This window comes from Hibiscus syriacus, unplaced genomic scaffold (genome assembly GCF_006381635.1).
Source record: "Hibiscus syriacus cultivar Baekdansim isolate YM2019G1 unplaced genomic scaffold, ASM638163v2 tig00113725_pilon, whole genome shotgun sequence".
NCBI classification, from domain to species: Eukaryota; Viridiplantae; Streptophyta; class Magnoliopsida; order Malvales; family Malvaceae; genus Hibiscus; species Hibiscus syriacus.
This window is the reverse complement of record NW_024063471.1, coordinates 3,250,712-3,267,325: the sequence shown is the minus strand read 5'-3', so window position 1 is coordinate 3,267,325 and position 16,614 is coordinate 3,250,712. Positions and strand designations below refer to the sequence as shown.

At 31.8% G+C, this 16,614-nt stretch overlaps 2 protein-coding genes across 2 annotated transcripts; one reads left to right on the top strand and one right to left on the bottom strand.

The window, feature by feature from the left end:
* Positions 1–5,191: 5,191 nt before the first annotated feature.
* LOC120187415 lies at positions 5,192–6,590 on the top strand. The gene is made up of 5 exons (XM_039191135.1): positions 5,192–5,412; positions 5,527–5,763; positions 5,832–6,069; positions 6,171–6,371; positions 6,432–6,590. Exons 1-5 carry the CDS (start codon positions 5,192–5,194, stop codon positions 6,588–6,590), a joined length of 1,056 nt encoding a protein of 351 aa, XP_039047066.1.
* A 3,082-nt stretch (positions 6,591–9,672) lies between these two features.
* LOC120187606 lies at positions 9,673–11,993 on the bottom strand. Its single transcript, XM_039191295.1, has 6 exons — positions 11,502–11,993; positions 11,325–11,428; positions 11,065–11,081; positions 10,711–10,889; positions 10,182–10,243; positions 9,673–9,995 (listed from the first exon to the last, which is right to left on the bottom strand). The coding sequence occupies exons 1-6, from the start codon at positions 11,884–11,886 to the stop codon at positions 9,978–9,980; spliced, it is 765 nt and encodes a 254-aa protein (XP_039047226.1). The 5' UTR covers positions 11,887–11,993; the 3' UTR covers positions 9,673–9,977.
* Between the last annotated feature and the right edge of the window lie 4,621 nt (positions 11,994–16,614).

Here is a 16,614-nt window from a genome sequence, read left to right as displayed (position 1 = left end):
AAGTATTTTATGATTTATTGTGATGTTAATATAATTTTTATAATATTTATAATTGTTTGTAGTTGTATTTTATGATTTATTGTTATGTTATGTTAGTATTATTATTTTTATAATATTTTTATATTGTATAATGATTTTATGATATTGTTATCATGTTATGATCATTGTATATGTACTTGTATTTTTTTATTCTAAATACCAAAATTTTAATTTATAGATAAAATGAGTAATAACTTTTTCACGATTGTCTATTGTAATGGAAATATTATGAAAAACGAGGTTGATATTATTTTCAATCTAAAATACCTATAAATATGATGTTAAAAAGGGACATCACATTTGTAGAAATAAAGCACATAATATAAAGAAAAATTTGAGCTATAATTGATGGTTTAAAGTACATGTTTATGGTATGTCCCAATCCAATTAGATATCCTGCAGTACCAGTTGAAGAAGAAGAAGGTGATATTAAAACCATGATTAGATTATGTGAGTTAACAAATATTATAGTTACTGAGTTATTTGTTGAGGTACGTAACAACATATTTAATGTTCCTGGATCATCAAGAAATGTCGTTGGAAATTCATCTCAAATGGCTTTCATAAGTGAGCTTGAGAACACGACATATAGGTTAATAAATAGTTTTATGACACTATTGGAAAGTGGAAATGAAGTCGGTGAGACATCCGCAACAACATAGTATGGGGTGACAAACAAACATCATTCAAAATTTACTGTTGATATTGATGTTGAAAATCGATGGGGAGAAATACATGATGATTCTAGCTAAGATGAAGAAATTGAGGAACTCGTTTTGGCTGACGATGACAATGTCTACGGTGGTGGTGCACCTGATTCAACCATTGGTGAAGTTTCAACACCGTATTAACCTACTCCTCACATGTACAAGATATATTATGATGCAATGAGTCCAAATTTAACTCCATACCACATGGTTGAATCATTCAAAATTTCAGGTGAATTTTCAGTTGGGATGAAATTTAGAGGAAAAATAAAGCTACGTTGACGATTAAAGAGTATTCCATCAAATGCCATGTTGATGTCCATGTTGCAGAGTCCAACCAGAAAACCATATATGCGAAGAGTGTTAAATATGGCCTAGAGTTCAAGTGGAAGACTAAAGCATAAAAACTTTAGAGGCACAATGCTTGAGTTATCACAAGGTATAATGATCCTCACGTATGTTTATGAAACTCTATGGAACAAGACCACTGACTATTGGACTCCGATGTAATATGTGAATAAGTGAATGTGTTATTTGAAAAAAAATCCAAAGATCCCTTGTTCAGTGTTACTTGCATCTATTCGAAACTAGTTTGAATACCATTTAAAATATGACAAGGTTTGGAATGCGAAGTTGAAGGCAATGAAGCTGACGTATGGAGATTGGGATGCATCGTACAAAGAGCTACTAAATTTGTTACAAACAATGAAGTGATTCATCTCGAAAACTATAGTAAAGTCTCAAACCATGCTTGTATATAACGAAGAAGGTCAACTTATTCCAAGGAAGAGAATATTTCATAGACTGTTTTAGGCATTCAAGTCATGCATAGAAGAATTTCCATTTTATAAATGTATGGTCCAAGTAGATTGTACATTGTTGTATGATCAATATATGTCATTCAAGAAGATGGAGTTTACTTGATATTCGATCGAGGAACGGGAATTTTGGTGGTAATTGAATAACCAAAAGTCATTGGATACCTCTGCATGCATATCCCACATTTTGTATCCTCCGTATTGGTAAGAACATTATCGATAAGTTTCATAACACCCATATTTAGAGATGATTTACAACACAGATGGTGTGACTGTGTTCGTTTTCAGGCATGGATATATCCTTGTGCTCATGCAGTCATTGCACATATATATGCTGGTATAAGCGCGTACACTTATATTGATGAGTGTTTTCACATATAGAGGATATTAAATTTCTATAGCTATGCTTTCAAACAGATCCCAAATGGATCATATTGGCCAAAAAAGGCTCATGACAAATGACTGTCAAATCTAATGCTTCGTAGAAATTCAAAGGGTTGACCTAAGTCCACTCGTATTCATACCCGTATGAGTTTCCATAGTAGAGAGAAAGGTCAACCGTATATATGCAGATTATGAATGGATAAAGGTCATTCAAAAAAATATCTAAATCTGCCAAGATATAGGCCTTATCAGTAATTATATTTATATTTATATTTCAATGAACAAATATTTGAATTTCTATTTTTATTTCAATTTGAATGAATGAAGATTGAATGTTTGGTTTTTCCTATTTATCTTTTGAATAAGTGTGATGGATTTCCATATTTTATTTGAATGAGTGTGATAAATTAAACAAAATTAAACCATCATCATTTGAATAGTTAAATATAACAAACATTTTATTTAATATTAATTTTTATACAAAAATAATGAACCATCTATAATTCTTATCGGTGTCAGGGTTTTGTGAAATGATAATGTCAAGGCAGAAATCAATTTTGTTGTGGACATTGTGGTTGCTCATGAGTCTGGTAGCTGTCCCCCTTATTCATTAAGGGCATATGATCCAATGTTTTAAATATATGCTCAACACTCTGCTCTCATATCTCTGGTGGAAAAGTAGAATGTTAAATATTAGTATTTGATATCATAGATGTCATGTGCTCAAAATCATACGTTGATTCAAACATGGGAGAGTAGATGGGTGCTTGAGGTTGCATAAACTCGAGTGCCTGAAGATACATAAATTTGATGTATGTATGTCAGAACAGTAGAATCATCAAATGCTTAATGAAATGATCTCACATCGTCTCATGGTTGTACTAAGCTATCATCCACATGTGATGTTTCTACTTCATGGTGAGATGAACTGCTACTCCCACTTGGTATAGATTTTTTAGCTTTAACAAATATTTCTTTAATTTTAAAAACTATCACCTTTCTCCAAATGTTATAAGGTACAACTTTCCATTATCCCTATAATAATTAAGATAAGCCAAAGTCTAAAAATCAAAGTCATCATCTTGAGTGGGACTAAGAGTTGGCAAGGATGAAGCTCTATTGTTCCAAGCATTAATGTACACTACATGTGATAACTCCGTAAAAAAGACTATATTGTGGGTCCTTTTACTTAAGTTATTGATTATCTAAAAGCCATTGTCATAACATTTTAGTTGCATATAGTTGCATTTAGAACATTTATTGCATGTGGTGGAAAAGTTTTGTCTCGGCTAGTTTTTCTTTACAAACTGATGTTGCTGATGAGAAGGATTGTGTGTTGGTTGTGATGATGCAAGTGATAGGAAATGACCGAGGAGGAAATTATTTACCATGAAAATTTTTATTCGAGGGCCAAAAGAATAAAGACGATGACCGCAAGGAACAATTTTTGCAGTGACAAGTTTTTCTTGAAATTCTAGATGCAGTACAAGACAAATTAGCTGACATCCTACTGTCAACTGTCTAATGAGCCTCATGTGAACCCCTACCTCTGCTGCTAATTTAGGACCACATCCAACTACATTGTCACTTTTTTGGCATGAAATCAAGGGTAAACGAGGGAATTTCAAGGGCACAAAAACCTAAAATTCCCTAATATAAATAGAAAATGATGCCCATATTTTTAGGGATCCCTACAATTTCCATATTTTGAGATTTTGAAGGTATCATCATCATTTTCTTTATCTTATTCCTTATTTCCTATTGGTGGTAACCTCCATAGCCGAGCTTCGTCCAGGTAGTAGCTAGGCACTCGAGAGAGGCTAACCCACTAGAGCAGTCATGGTAGTGGTTTAGGTGTCACGTCAATAACCCCATTTTGGGAGTTTCATTCTCCTTTGTTTTCCATTTTCTTATCTTTGTTAGGCTTGTTTTTAAGGATTATCTAGTTTGAACTTAGCCACACCATGAACTAATCTATGTGGTGTTGGATTTTTTACGATTGATATTTTATTTCATGTTAAATGATGATTTTAGTATGTTTATATTTAATGTTTTTTGTTCACTATTTTAACTTTATGTCGTGGCAATGTAAGAGCTTTTAAAAGATTGTCATTTTTCATAACCTAACATGCTTAGTCATTGTAAGAGCTTTCGAGAGATTGTCCTTTTCTAAGTGTTGATACCTAATATCGAGAGACTTAGGTTAGATCTACGTGAACAAATAAACTAATATGGGATGGTGAGGTTCTAATCTTCCTTAGAGATAATAAGAGGGCTTCAATCGACTAAAATAGATAGTACTCAATCGATAGGCTAGAGTTACAGTTTATGCTGAGAGGTATTGTCGTGGAAATAGTTTTATCAGGTTCCTTACTAGATATAGCCTAGGAACACTTTAGTAAATCCTATCGGGCAGCATAAACATAGGGTACTTGGTCATCTAGGCATAGAATAGTTTCTCTCCATTGCAAGTCCAACCATTTACTCCATAGAAACTTGTTTGTGAGAGGTTATCAGTTTATTTCCAGTGCTCAGATAAATTCTTGTCGTAGCATATTTTTACTTTACTTGCTTCAGTGTTTACAAAATTTCTTACCACGACATAATTTTCCATTTGTTCATACCATTTCCTGCCACGATATAAATTTCCTCATTGTACATACCTTTTTATATTTTTACCTAGTGACATCCCTTTGCTATAACATATTTTTAAAAACCCTATAATCAATATAGAGACGATACTAACTCACTGCTATATTACTTGGTTGATTGTGTATACTTGCACATAATTGCGTGCCACAACACTATCTATTTACACGCGATCAAATTTTTGGCACTGTTGTCGGGGATTGGCAATTTGTGTTTTTAAAAGTTTTTTATAGCATTATTTTAATTCTTTATTTTTTTAGTACGAATTTATTTTCTATTTTTGTTTACCCTTTTTAGGTGTTGAGTTGGTACATAACTTATAGAAGAACCAATGAACCATTATCTCATTTTGAACCTGAAATTGAGCAACTCTTCTGTCAAGAAAGAGGTGTTCAAAGAGCTCAAAGAATTATATATGAAGTTCAAAATGAAGTGGAGGAACATGAAAATTTAAATATCGCGGCAAATTAAAATGTAAGGAATTCTACAAGACCACGAACTATTAGAGATCATTTAGATCCCACATTGGACAACCGAAAACATGGTATTGTAGTTTCTGAAATTCAGGTAGCCAACTTCGAGCTCAAACCGGTCATGTTCGACATGTTGTACTTGATTGGTCAGTTTGGTGGTGCACCTCATGAGGATGCAAGGCAACATGTTCGAGCATTTTTGGAGGTGTGTGACTCCTTTCAACAACAAGGAGTTCATGAAGATGTACTGAAATTGAAGTTATTTCCATACTCTTTGAATTATCGTGTTAGGGCATGGCTTAATGGAGTACTTTCTGGCTCAATAAAATCATGGGCAGACTTGTATAAATTTTTTTTGCTATGGCATAATCCACCCAATATGAACAACCATCTTAGGAATGTTATAGCATCTTTTTGTCAAGATGATGACAAGTCTATGTTTGAGTGTTGGGATAGATATAAGGGACACCTACGCAAGTGCACCAACAATGGATTTCATGATTGGATGCAAGTTGTTATGTTCTACCATGGTATAAATGCTCTAATAAGGTTGATGCTAGATGTTGCGGCAAATGGTACTTTGCTGGACAAGTCGCTTGAAGAAGCATTTGATATCTTTGATAGGATAGCAAACAATGACTATCAATTTTTTTTCAAGGTTAAGAATGGGGAAAAAGATCAAGGGACATTTGGGTTGGATTCCGAGGACTTTATTTCAGGTCAACTGTTAACCATTACTAATATGATCTTCAATGTTCTAGCGAAGTGAAGGAAGTCAAGGTGCCAATTTCTGCATGTATTTTATGCCATGGAAATAATGTGAACGAATGCCCTGACAACCACGAGTCTGCTAACTACATGAGAAACTTCAATAGAGGCAACAACAACCCCTATTCGAACACTTACAATCGAGGATGGCTTCAATATCCAAATTTTAGAATCAATGAGCCAACAATGCCAGCAGCTCGAATCGACAACACAATTTGGTTGAACCCCCAGGTTTTCAAAAAAATATATCGTGGCAAAATATTTACAAAGGTTTAGCATCTTCTTCAAATGCTAACTCCCTTGAAGCTTCTGTGCAATAATTTATGGCCTAGACAAAAGATTTCATGACTTCAACTAAGGTCTTGCTGCACAAACATTCTTCAACAATTAAAAGCCAAGGCATATTGTTGCAAAGTCAGATAACCTTATTGCAAAGTCATAGTTCATCTTTGAGAGCGTTAGAGAAACAACTGGGCCAAATTGCCACAGCATTACATGCTCGCCCACAAGGAAGCCTCCCTAGTGACACTAAGGTCACTAAGCCTCACGAAAATAAGTAATGCAGTGCGGTTACACTAAGGAGTGGTACCCAGCTCAATCAAAAAGACAAGTTTAGAGGGAAGAAGCAAGAAATTTTTCACCATGGTACTGTACTAGAAGAATCTGAAGGTCAAGATGAACTTGTTGTACAAGAAGAATTGCCTATGGAGAAAGACAATGATGAGGGTTCAACCAGTCTCTCTACTGATTAAGGAAAATTTATTGCCACGACAAAAGTTTACCCCCACCTGCAGCAGATGAAGTTTTTGTGCTTATTTGAAAAATGATTGATCCCTTGTGCATTAGATGATGTTTTTGGTTGTTGGTAACGGCTATAATGATCTCCAACGGCGCTAAACAACTAGAATTAATGGAAAAGTATAAATTGAAGGTCAAAGCTTCCCATGACCAACAAGAATTATATTAAACCAACCTAACAACATCAAAGAAGTGTTTTTGTGCTTAGTTTTCAATCTTTTCATTGTAAACACACTTGTGAGTTATATTGTTTATTTTGCTCAAGTGTGTATTGGGTGAGTGCTTAATTGTTGCAAACTAATTTGCCTTTATGAAGTTTTTCTTTTGCTTGCTAAATTTGTATTTACTCTTTGGGAGAATGTGTGTTCAAAGTTTTGGGGTATAAACCTTGAAGTGTTTGTAAGGTTACACATTGTCCTTAAATGTAAGCAAATCTAGTGGATTTGAGAAATCCTTAGTGTGGATACTAAGGTAGTGTATGTAAACTTTGGTTTAGAAAGTCGAACTACTCTAAATCGTTGTGCAAAAAGTTTTATTTTTCGATTGCTTCTATAAATTTCTTAAAAGGCCAATTCAGCCCGTCTTGGCGGTTTCTGATTGATCGATAAAGCTAACAATTTATACACTAAAATACAAAATATATGCATTATGTTGTCTATTTTAGACTAAGTATTGATCTTGACTCAATGGTAAGGTACATATTTGGTTTACTAACTGTCTTAGGTTTGAATCCCTTTAGCCACAATCTGCTTTATTTTATTTTCTTTCAACGAAAGGGTGACATGTGTCATCCTTTGATTGGTGTATAATAAATATATTAAATTAAAATAAAGTTAGTCATCCAATCAGATGTTGCCATATGTCACCAAAATAAAGTTGGACTAAATTGAGAGAATATGTAAGTAACATAGACTAAATGTTTGATTATACCAAATTATTTAACGTCATTTAACTCATGGTAACCACATTTTAATGACCATATATATATATATATATATATATATATATTAAATCAATGAGAAAAAGTAGACAAAATAAAAACATAAGTGATTTATCATGTAGTTAATCCTATATTTTTTATCACATATAATTAAAATATGGTCTAACAAACACATTTGGTTGGTTGGCTGGATTGCTCATCTTTGTTTATATTTCCTTAGGTCATGGTATCTACACATACTAGGAGCACTCTCATTTCTTCTCCTAGAGTCCTCCCTCCTCCTCCTCGCTAAATAGGATAAATTTACATAAAAATCATTTGCGAATGATTTGTTTTTTTTGCTTTTACTATGAATATTGACCTTAACAATTCTAAGGTAAAAATATATTTCTATTTAAATAAGACAATTATTTTAAATATTTGTAAAAGATACTTATTAATATGAATTAATTTATTATTAATTATTTAATATATTATTTTTATTATTTTCAATATGTAACTCTCGCTTCAACCAATCAAAATCAAAGGGTTCAACATGCTTTGTCACGTAGGAAGAAAAAAGCATTTAACCAAACATACTCTTATCTTACGTGACCCAAAGAAGTATCATTATATTGAAGTGTCAATCTTATAATCAAATTTGAAATCAAGGCCAGTCTAATGAGTTTTAATGTCCTGAGCAAAATAATAATTTTATGCCCCTATACTTGTACCGTATAATAGACAAAACATAAATATTTTTTTTAAAACAAAAATATAATAGAAATTATAGTCAAACAATATCAATACTAATACAAACCAAAACCTACAAGGCTACAAATATCACCTAAAATGATGCATTCGTGCATTTTTTGAAGCAAAAACCTCTATTAGGTCGAGTGACTGTTGGTGTTGTTTGGATTTTCGAAGGAAGACGCAGAAGACCATCGATCTTCCATCAATCTATTTCCTATTCGTTATTGACCGTTGGGTGTTGTTTGGATTTTCGAAGGGAGAAACAGAAGATCATCAATCTTCCATCGATGATTATGCACCGTCTGCACCGAGAAGACCATCCGACTTCCATTAATTTTTTTTTGGATTTTCGAAGGGAGAATTTATTAAACACAGTCTGGCGTTTGCACTTCCAATGAAGAATTTTTTTTTTTTGGATCTTCGTCTCCTACCCTAAGCCTTCCATCGACCGATCAGGTGTTTTGGGCTAATTTTTTTGGGTCAAATATATATATATATACAAACCGTAAGCACTAGAAAATTGATGCCCCTCAAACATGCTGTCATGGGCTAAGGCCCATCTGACACATGTATTGGGCTGGGCTTGTTTGAAATAGATATTTTTCGTAAATTAGCCAAAAGAATGTTACCGAGTTCTAGTGAGAGGGGGGAACACAACTAGCAAAACAACCGTAATTGAATTCAACTCAATTTCAAATTTGGTTTATTTTCGATATGAGTTGTACTTTTAAAGAAACCCCGACTTCCTGAGCTAACTCAATTAGACTTGCTGAACAAAAAATTTTCACACTAACTCAACTCGATTTGTTTTCAAAACTAAATGTATTGTATACAACATCTCATTTTTACTCGGGAATGTCGTTTCACAACGATATCTCATTTTTACTTGGAAATGTCTAACCAACGGCTATATAATTTAAAGTTAAGAAACGATAGGGAAGAGACATAACAAAAAAAAATTATAAAAATCACATTTTTTATTATACGCAACATAAAATGTCAACTTTTTCTTTATATTTTTTGGTTGCACACCTTCATAACATTTTCACTTCAACCAAAAATATTAAAAAGCTAATATTTTAAGTTGAGCTGAACCGAAAAAATTATATTTATTATAACATTTTTGGTTACGTAGTGTCGTTCCTTAACCTTAAATTATGATGTCATACAGCAAAACTTCATTCCTTAACCTTAAATTAAGATATCAGTAAAACTTCCCTCTGAAACTACTAACTAGTCAAATACTGAAACTTCCCTCTGAAACTACTGACTAGTCAAATAATGTCCGCATTTATCAGCAGTTTCCATTTTGCTTCATTCATTCCCCAAGTCCCCATGTTGCTCATATACAAAGGGCATTCTTAAAAAAAACCCAACCAAATTCAACATTCAGAAGCATTACAAGTTAAATAATAGAATGAGTTCTCTGTACAGGACCTACAATGATTCTAGCTTCCCCTTGATCTCATTCCCTGGCAAACAGATATACCAGAACCTGCAATTGTTTCTCGTTTTAAATAAAAGACAAATACCACCAAATAATAGCATCTTTTTCCATTGAGCAAACATACAACAGCTCCTGCCATCACTACCAGTCTTTGCTCATCATGACAGCTGAGTTCAGACTTCCACTTCAATGTCTTTACATAATGCAACTCGCATTTTTCTACTCATTTTCAACATCCTGCAAAATGCCATGGAAATTTATCATATGTTACAAGCAATTCCATGGTTGATGAACCTTAGCACGAACATTGTTGAGGTGAAACTTAAAAAATGTTACAAGATGTGGATCAAAGGATGCAACAGACAGCACTTTCAAGAATTCGTGCACCTGAATAAGAGTAAGTAAAAGTTTATTCAAGCTTACAGAATTTTCAATCTTGTCAAAATCATCATCCAAGCTCCCATCAGCATCAAAATCAGGCTCATCTGAAAGGTGCGAGAATTATTAGAGGATTTACAGTAAAATGTCATAAAACAAAGCATAAAAGAAGAAAAGAAAAATATGGCATCTAGTACTGCATGTCTCCAACTCTTCATTTTTCTTATCTTGACCGTGTCCAAAACACATTTGGACATTAGGTATAGGAATATGACCCCATAAGATCCTCAAGATACACGGAAAAACTATAAAAAGATTGATCATACCCAGGTCGGACATATATATGAACCTGACACTCACACTGCAAACCGAGTAACATATGCATGATCAGGCTTTGATACTCAGAAACATTCTTTTCAATGAATAATTTCTAAATGAAGTCATCAAAATAAAAAAGATAAAACGATTAAGTTATTTCAAGAGCAAGCAAATATATATCAAAACTGCAGGAAGCTAGAACCACATGAAGATATTACAAATCAGAAAACAATAGAAAAAATTCCGATGAATATACATCCACCCCCATCACTATCAAAATCTCCCAACAAAAATGTATCCAAATCCTGCTCAGCAGATGAGCTCGATGTTTTAGTTTTCAAACTACTTTCCTGTTCTGTCTTCACAACAGGTTTCTCCTCTTTTGTCTCCTCCACTTTTCTCTGTTTAACTTCCTCCATGTACTGCCTCTCATAACTGATAAATGTAAACAGCTTACATCATAATCAGAATTTGATCGCCACCCTAAATATTCAATCATCGTCACAATAATAACAATAACTAAAAGCTTACGGTGCAACATGGGTGCTAACAAGTGAAATATATCCTCCAAAAATTCCTTTCTTTCATCAAACGTGGACACAATTCATACCTTAATTTCTTGATTTCCTGCATAAGAATAATAAGTTTCACATAAATCAATTATTATAAGTATAAAATCTGAAATGCTTCCTTCGATTCCTAGAACTTAGGTCGAGTTTGGTATTTCAATTTCAATTGAAAATTACAATGATAAAAAAGTTTTGACCTAAAGAATAATTCATCTCAATGCCAAATTCAAAAATTAGGATCCTTAAACGCAGCCTTAGAATTAAAAATCTATAACGAAATGTAGTATTCCTTTTTTTTTACCCCGACAGTAGTAAGAATAAGTGCCGCATGCCTCTCTTGCCATTCACTCAGATCCTTCCGTACATTGGACCCAGTAGTAGTCGCATCGGACAGCTCTGGCTCATCTACAAGGAAATCTAAAACTATCAGACAAGGTTATCTTTATGAAAATACAAAAGAAATGAAAACAAACGTTACCTTGGGCAGGGGAAGGGAAGTTCTGGAAAGTACTTGGAGTAAAACCTTTGACAAAGTCTCTCAAATCGTCGGTGATTCTGAACTTCCGGAGCTCCGAATCGGAGATAGGCGGAGGATCAGAAGAACTGGAGGCGGGAGAGGTAATGGAGAGGGAGGAGAGTTGAGGAGGGGTAAAATCGGAAATGGACTTGGAAATGCCTTGGATTTGGATATGATCGGCGGTTTTGAGCTCATCGGCTTTCTTGGTGGCTTCGGCGGCAAGTTCTTTAGACTTCTTGGCAGTTTCGGCGACAAGATCGGCGATTTTATTGGGCGCTGTTAGGTACTGCGATTTCTTAGCCGCTTCTTCCGCGAAGGATTTCGCTCTCTTCCAAAAACCTTCCATTTCTACGATCTCATAGATTTTGATTCTTAGCTCTCTGCCGTCTCAAGTACTTCGGTTTTCCTGTTTTCACATCTTCTAGGAGCGTCGTTTTATCTGAACCCTCTAGATTTGTGGATCGGGATAACATTTAATGTAGGGTAAACTATATCACTCAACTATGTTTCTTTTTATTTTTATCATTATTTTTTTAATTTTTATCAATCAGGTCACTTAATTATTTAAATAAATTTAATTAAACCACTTACTGTTAACATTTGACGAAAGTCATGATGTGGTAATTAATAAACTTCGTAGAATTACACATTTAATCACACTTAATTATATAATCAATTAATTTGGTCATAATTTTAATTTATTAAAATAAATTTAATTATCAAATCAAATGGTATCACATATCATCCTCTGATGGGAAGATATTTGAAAATGCCGAAAATAAGGCGGCCATGGGATTCAATCGTGTGTTTAAGAGGTGAGAAGGACAAAGTTTAACCATTAGGGCAAAGCTCATAACTTAGGGTAGTTCTGCGGTGCGGCGCCTAAAAAACGGTTAATATACGGCGTGATCGGTTAAACAAGTGACCGGTTAAAATTTATACCGGTTATGTTATATTATTTAATCGGAAATATTATAAAGTACAATAACATACTAGGTAGCGCTTATATAATGTAATAGGTAGCGCTTATATTTACCTATTTTATAAGTAAACCAGTATATTTATACCGATAGCATTACAAATTTACCTATTACATTATATTATATTGAAAGTGTCCATACTTTTTATAAAAAGGATCGATACTTCTTTTAAAGTTATGTAATTTATGTTTCAATTTTTTTAATAGTGTTTCATGTTTTCCACCTACAATATTAATTTAATAATTTTATTTGCACAAAAAATTATTTGATTGTTTTGATATTTTATAAAATAATATTTAGAATTTTTAATTTAATAATAATATATATCGTAACGTAAAAAATAAATCATTAGACGCATATAATTACTAAATTAATATCTTAAAACTCACTCAAAAGATAACCTTAAATTAATGTTTTCCACAGTGAAAAAAGTATGAACACTTTTATAAAAAATATAGATACTTTACAATATAATCACTACCTATTACATTATATAAACGCTACCTATTACATTATATAAGCGCTACCTATTACATCATATTTTTACCTATTATATTGAAAGTTTTCATACTTTTTATAAAAAGGATCGATACTTCTTTTAAAGTTATGTAATTTATGTTTCAATTTTTTTAATAGTGTTTCATGTTTTCCACCTACAATATTAATTTAATAATTTCATTTGCACAAAAAATTATTTGATTGTTTTGATATTTTATAAAATATTATTTAGAATTTTTAATTTAATAATAATATATATCGTAACGTAAAAAATAAATCATTAGACGCCTATAATTACTAAATTAATATCTTAAAACTCACTCAAAGGATAACCTTAAATTAATGTTTTCCACAGTGAAAAAAGTATGGACACTTTTATAAAAAGGATAGATACTTTACAATATAACCACTACCTATTACATTATATAAACGATACATATTACATTATATAAGCGCTACCTATTACATCATATTTTTACCTATTATATTGAAAGTGTCCATACTTTTTATAAAAAGGATCGATACTTCTTTTAAAGTTATGTAATTTATGTTTCAATTTTTTTAATAGTGTTTCATGTTTTCCACCTACAATATTAATTTAATAATTTCATTTGCACAAAAAGTTATTTGATTGTTTTGATATTTTATAAAATATTATTTAGAATTTTTAATTTAATAATAATATATATCGTAACGTAAAAAATAAATCATTAGACGCCTATAATTACTAAATTAATATCTTAAAACTCACTCAAAGGATAACCTTAAATTAATGTTTTCCACAGTGAAAAAAGTATGGACACTTTTATAAAAAGGATAGATACTTTACAATATAACCACTACCTATTACATTATATAAACGATACATATTACATTATATAAGCGCTACCTATTACATCATATTTTTACCTATTATATTGAAAGTGTCCATACTTTTTATAAAAAGGATCGATACTTCTTTTAAAGTTATGTAATTTATGTTTCAATTTTTTTAACAGTGTTTCATGTTTTCCACCTACAATATTAATTTAATAATTTCATTTGCACAAAAAATTATTTGATTGTTTTGATATTTTATAAAATAATATTTAGAATTTAAATTTAACAACATTAACCAAAGATAATAATAAATATGTAATATATATGTTTATTGTTTTTAATTTAATAATAATATATACAACATCAAACACATTCCAAGCTATAAATTACAAGCTAAGGACACTTGAAGAAGCAAGAGAACAACTATCCAAGCAATCAAAAACGAGAAAATCCCAACATGATAACAACTGAACATATCATATAAATGTTCAAACTCAAGTTGTAGATTTTGATTTCCTTTTGCTTGGCATCATATGAGATTTGGATTTTGATTTCCTTTTGCTTGGCACCATATGAGCTTTGGATTTTGATGAGCATCGGAAGTATTTCGGACTTATGATTTAGGTGGTACTCAGAAGCATTTCGGACTTATGATTTTAGTTGCTATTTGTTACATTTCTTGTATACCACCCAGATCATACACCCAAAACGTTTCTGATGCTTTAAAGTTGACCAAAAAATACAATGGTCGGGATTTCCCTCGCGTTTAAACGTTGGAAAAAAAAACAATGGAAATTAGGAATAATCAATGATAACATGCATATTGGCTTGGGCTAATATTTATAGTGGAGCCGAAATATATATTGAAATTTAAATTCAAACTCCAATTACATATGAAATGAATTTGAAATGCAGTGTTAAATTGAACATGAAAATTGCATAATTGATTCATACTGTTCAAGTAACATGCTTTATGAACCATCAAGCTAAAAGACAATATTGATTGAGTTCAAAGCTGAGTTGTGAGTTGATGGAGTTGTCACACTTGTCACATGGTTGGAATAAAGTACTCATATGGAAGAGATAGATTGTTTTGTTATACATAACCCATCTCAACTGAATGAAAATATACATACAATATAATCAAACCAAAACATACATACACAACAAATTTATATATAACAATGTTCAAATAATATACCCACAAAAACGAAATTAATCCAATGAAAAAGAGTTATTTCTAACAAAGTCTGGAACATTATTTTTCCAAATAATGTACCCATAACAATGTTCAAATAATGTACCCACAACAATGTTTAATTGATTTGTTGTTTAATTTTCAATTTGAATTATTTGATTTAATAATTTCATTTGCACAAAAAATTATTTGATTGTTTTGATATTTTATAAAATAATATTTAGAATTTTTAATTTAATAATAATATATATCGTAACGTAAAAAATAAATCAGTAGACGCCTATAATTACTAAATTAATATCTTAAAACTCACTCAAAAGATAACCTTAAATTAATGTTTTCCACAGTAAAAAAAGTATGGACACTTTTATAAAAAGGATAGATACTTTACAATATAACCACTACCTATTACATTATATAAACGACACTTATTACATTATATAAGAGCTACCTATTACATCATATTTTTACCTATTATATTGAAAGTGCCCATACTTTTTATAAAAATGATCGATACTTTTTTTAAAAGTTATGTAATTTATGTTTCAATTTTTTTAACAGTGTTTCATGTTTTCCACCTACAATATTAATTTAATAATTTCATTTACACAAAAATTATTTGATTGTTTTGATATTTATAAAATAATATTTAGAATTTAAATTTAACAACATTAACCAAAGATAATAATAAATATGTAATATATGTTTATTGTTTTTAATTTAATAATATATACCGTAACGAAAAAAATAAATCATTAGACGCCTATAATTACTAAATTAATATCTTAAAACTCACTCAAAAGATGTATATACCTAAATATGTAGTTAACAAACATACCTAAATATGTAGTTATTGTACATACCTAAATTTAATGATAATATATACTTGTAGTTATTGTACATACCTAAATATGTACTGCGAATTTAATGTTGTACCCACCCTTTAACTACCACTACCAATGCTACATCCTATTGAAAGTAGTACGACTGAAACATGTTCAAAATGAACCTTTGCTTACATCTCCATCAACTCCTGGAGCACTGAACTTGCACAACAAAATTTTTGCCATGGATAATACTGATGTAGACAATGTTAAGCCAACCGAGGAATGCCATGAAGTACATAATGTTGATGAATCTGACAGATTGGTTGGTCAGCTCTTCTGTTCACGTGATCAAGCTTGGCACTTTTACAAGGGATTCGCACGGGAACATGGGTTTAGTGCACGTAAGGGAACAACACGGCTTGACGTGGAAGGGAATGTGAAGACACAAGAATTTTGTTGTTCCAAAAAAGGGTTTCGAGTATCAAAAGTCAATACTGTTGATCGTCAACGTGCTCATACGCCAGTCACAAGAACAGGATGTAAGGCTAGAGTCGTAGTTACAACAACAAATACAAACGATCAGTGGGTTATAAGTAAGTCTGATCAGAAACATAATCATGCATTGTGCATACCTGCTATGACACCATTTATGCGTTCTAATAGAGCTGTAAGTAAGGCTGATATCGATGAGGCAACAACATTGAAAGAGGTCGGTGTTGGCACGTCACAAGTAATGAACTATTTAACGCAGC

Bases quoted from the DNA above. Each gene is read 5' to 3' on its own strand.
- LOC120187415 (XM_039191135.1), top strand. From the start codon at position 5,192: ATGTTCGACATGTTGTACTTGATTGGTCAGTTTGGTGGTGCACCTCAT. The intron at 6,070-6,170 runs GTTTTCAAAAAA...TTTATGGCCTAG, and splicing joins CAATTTGGTTGAACCCCCAG to ACAAAAGATTTCATGACTTC. The intron at 6,372-6,431 runs GTCACTAAGCCT...AGTGGTACCCAG, and splicing joins GCCTCCCTAGTGACACTAAG to CTCAATCAAAAAGACAAGTT.
- LOC120187606 (XM_039191295.1), bottom strand. From the start codon at position 11,886: ATGGAAGGTTTTTGGAAGAGAGCGAAATCCTTCGCGGAAGAAGCGGCT. The intron at 11,429-11,501 runs GTAACGTTTGTT...ATTTCCTTGTAG, and splicing joins CTTCCCTTCCCCTGCCCAAG to ATGAGCCAGAGCTGTCCGAT. The intron at 10,244-10,710 runs GTATATTCATCG...CGCACCTTTCAG, and splicing joins TGATAGTGATGGGGGTGGAT to ATGAGCCTGATTTTGATGCT.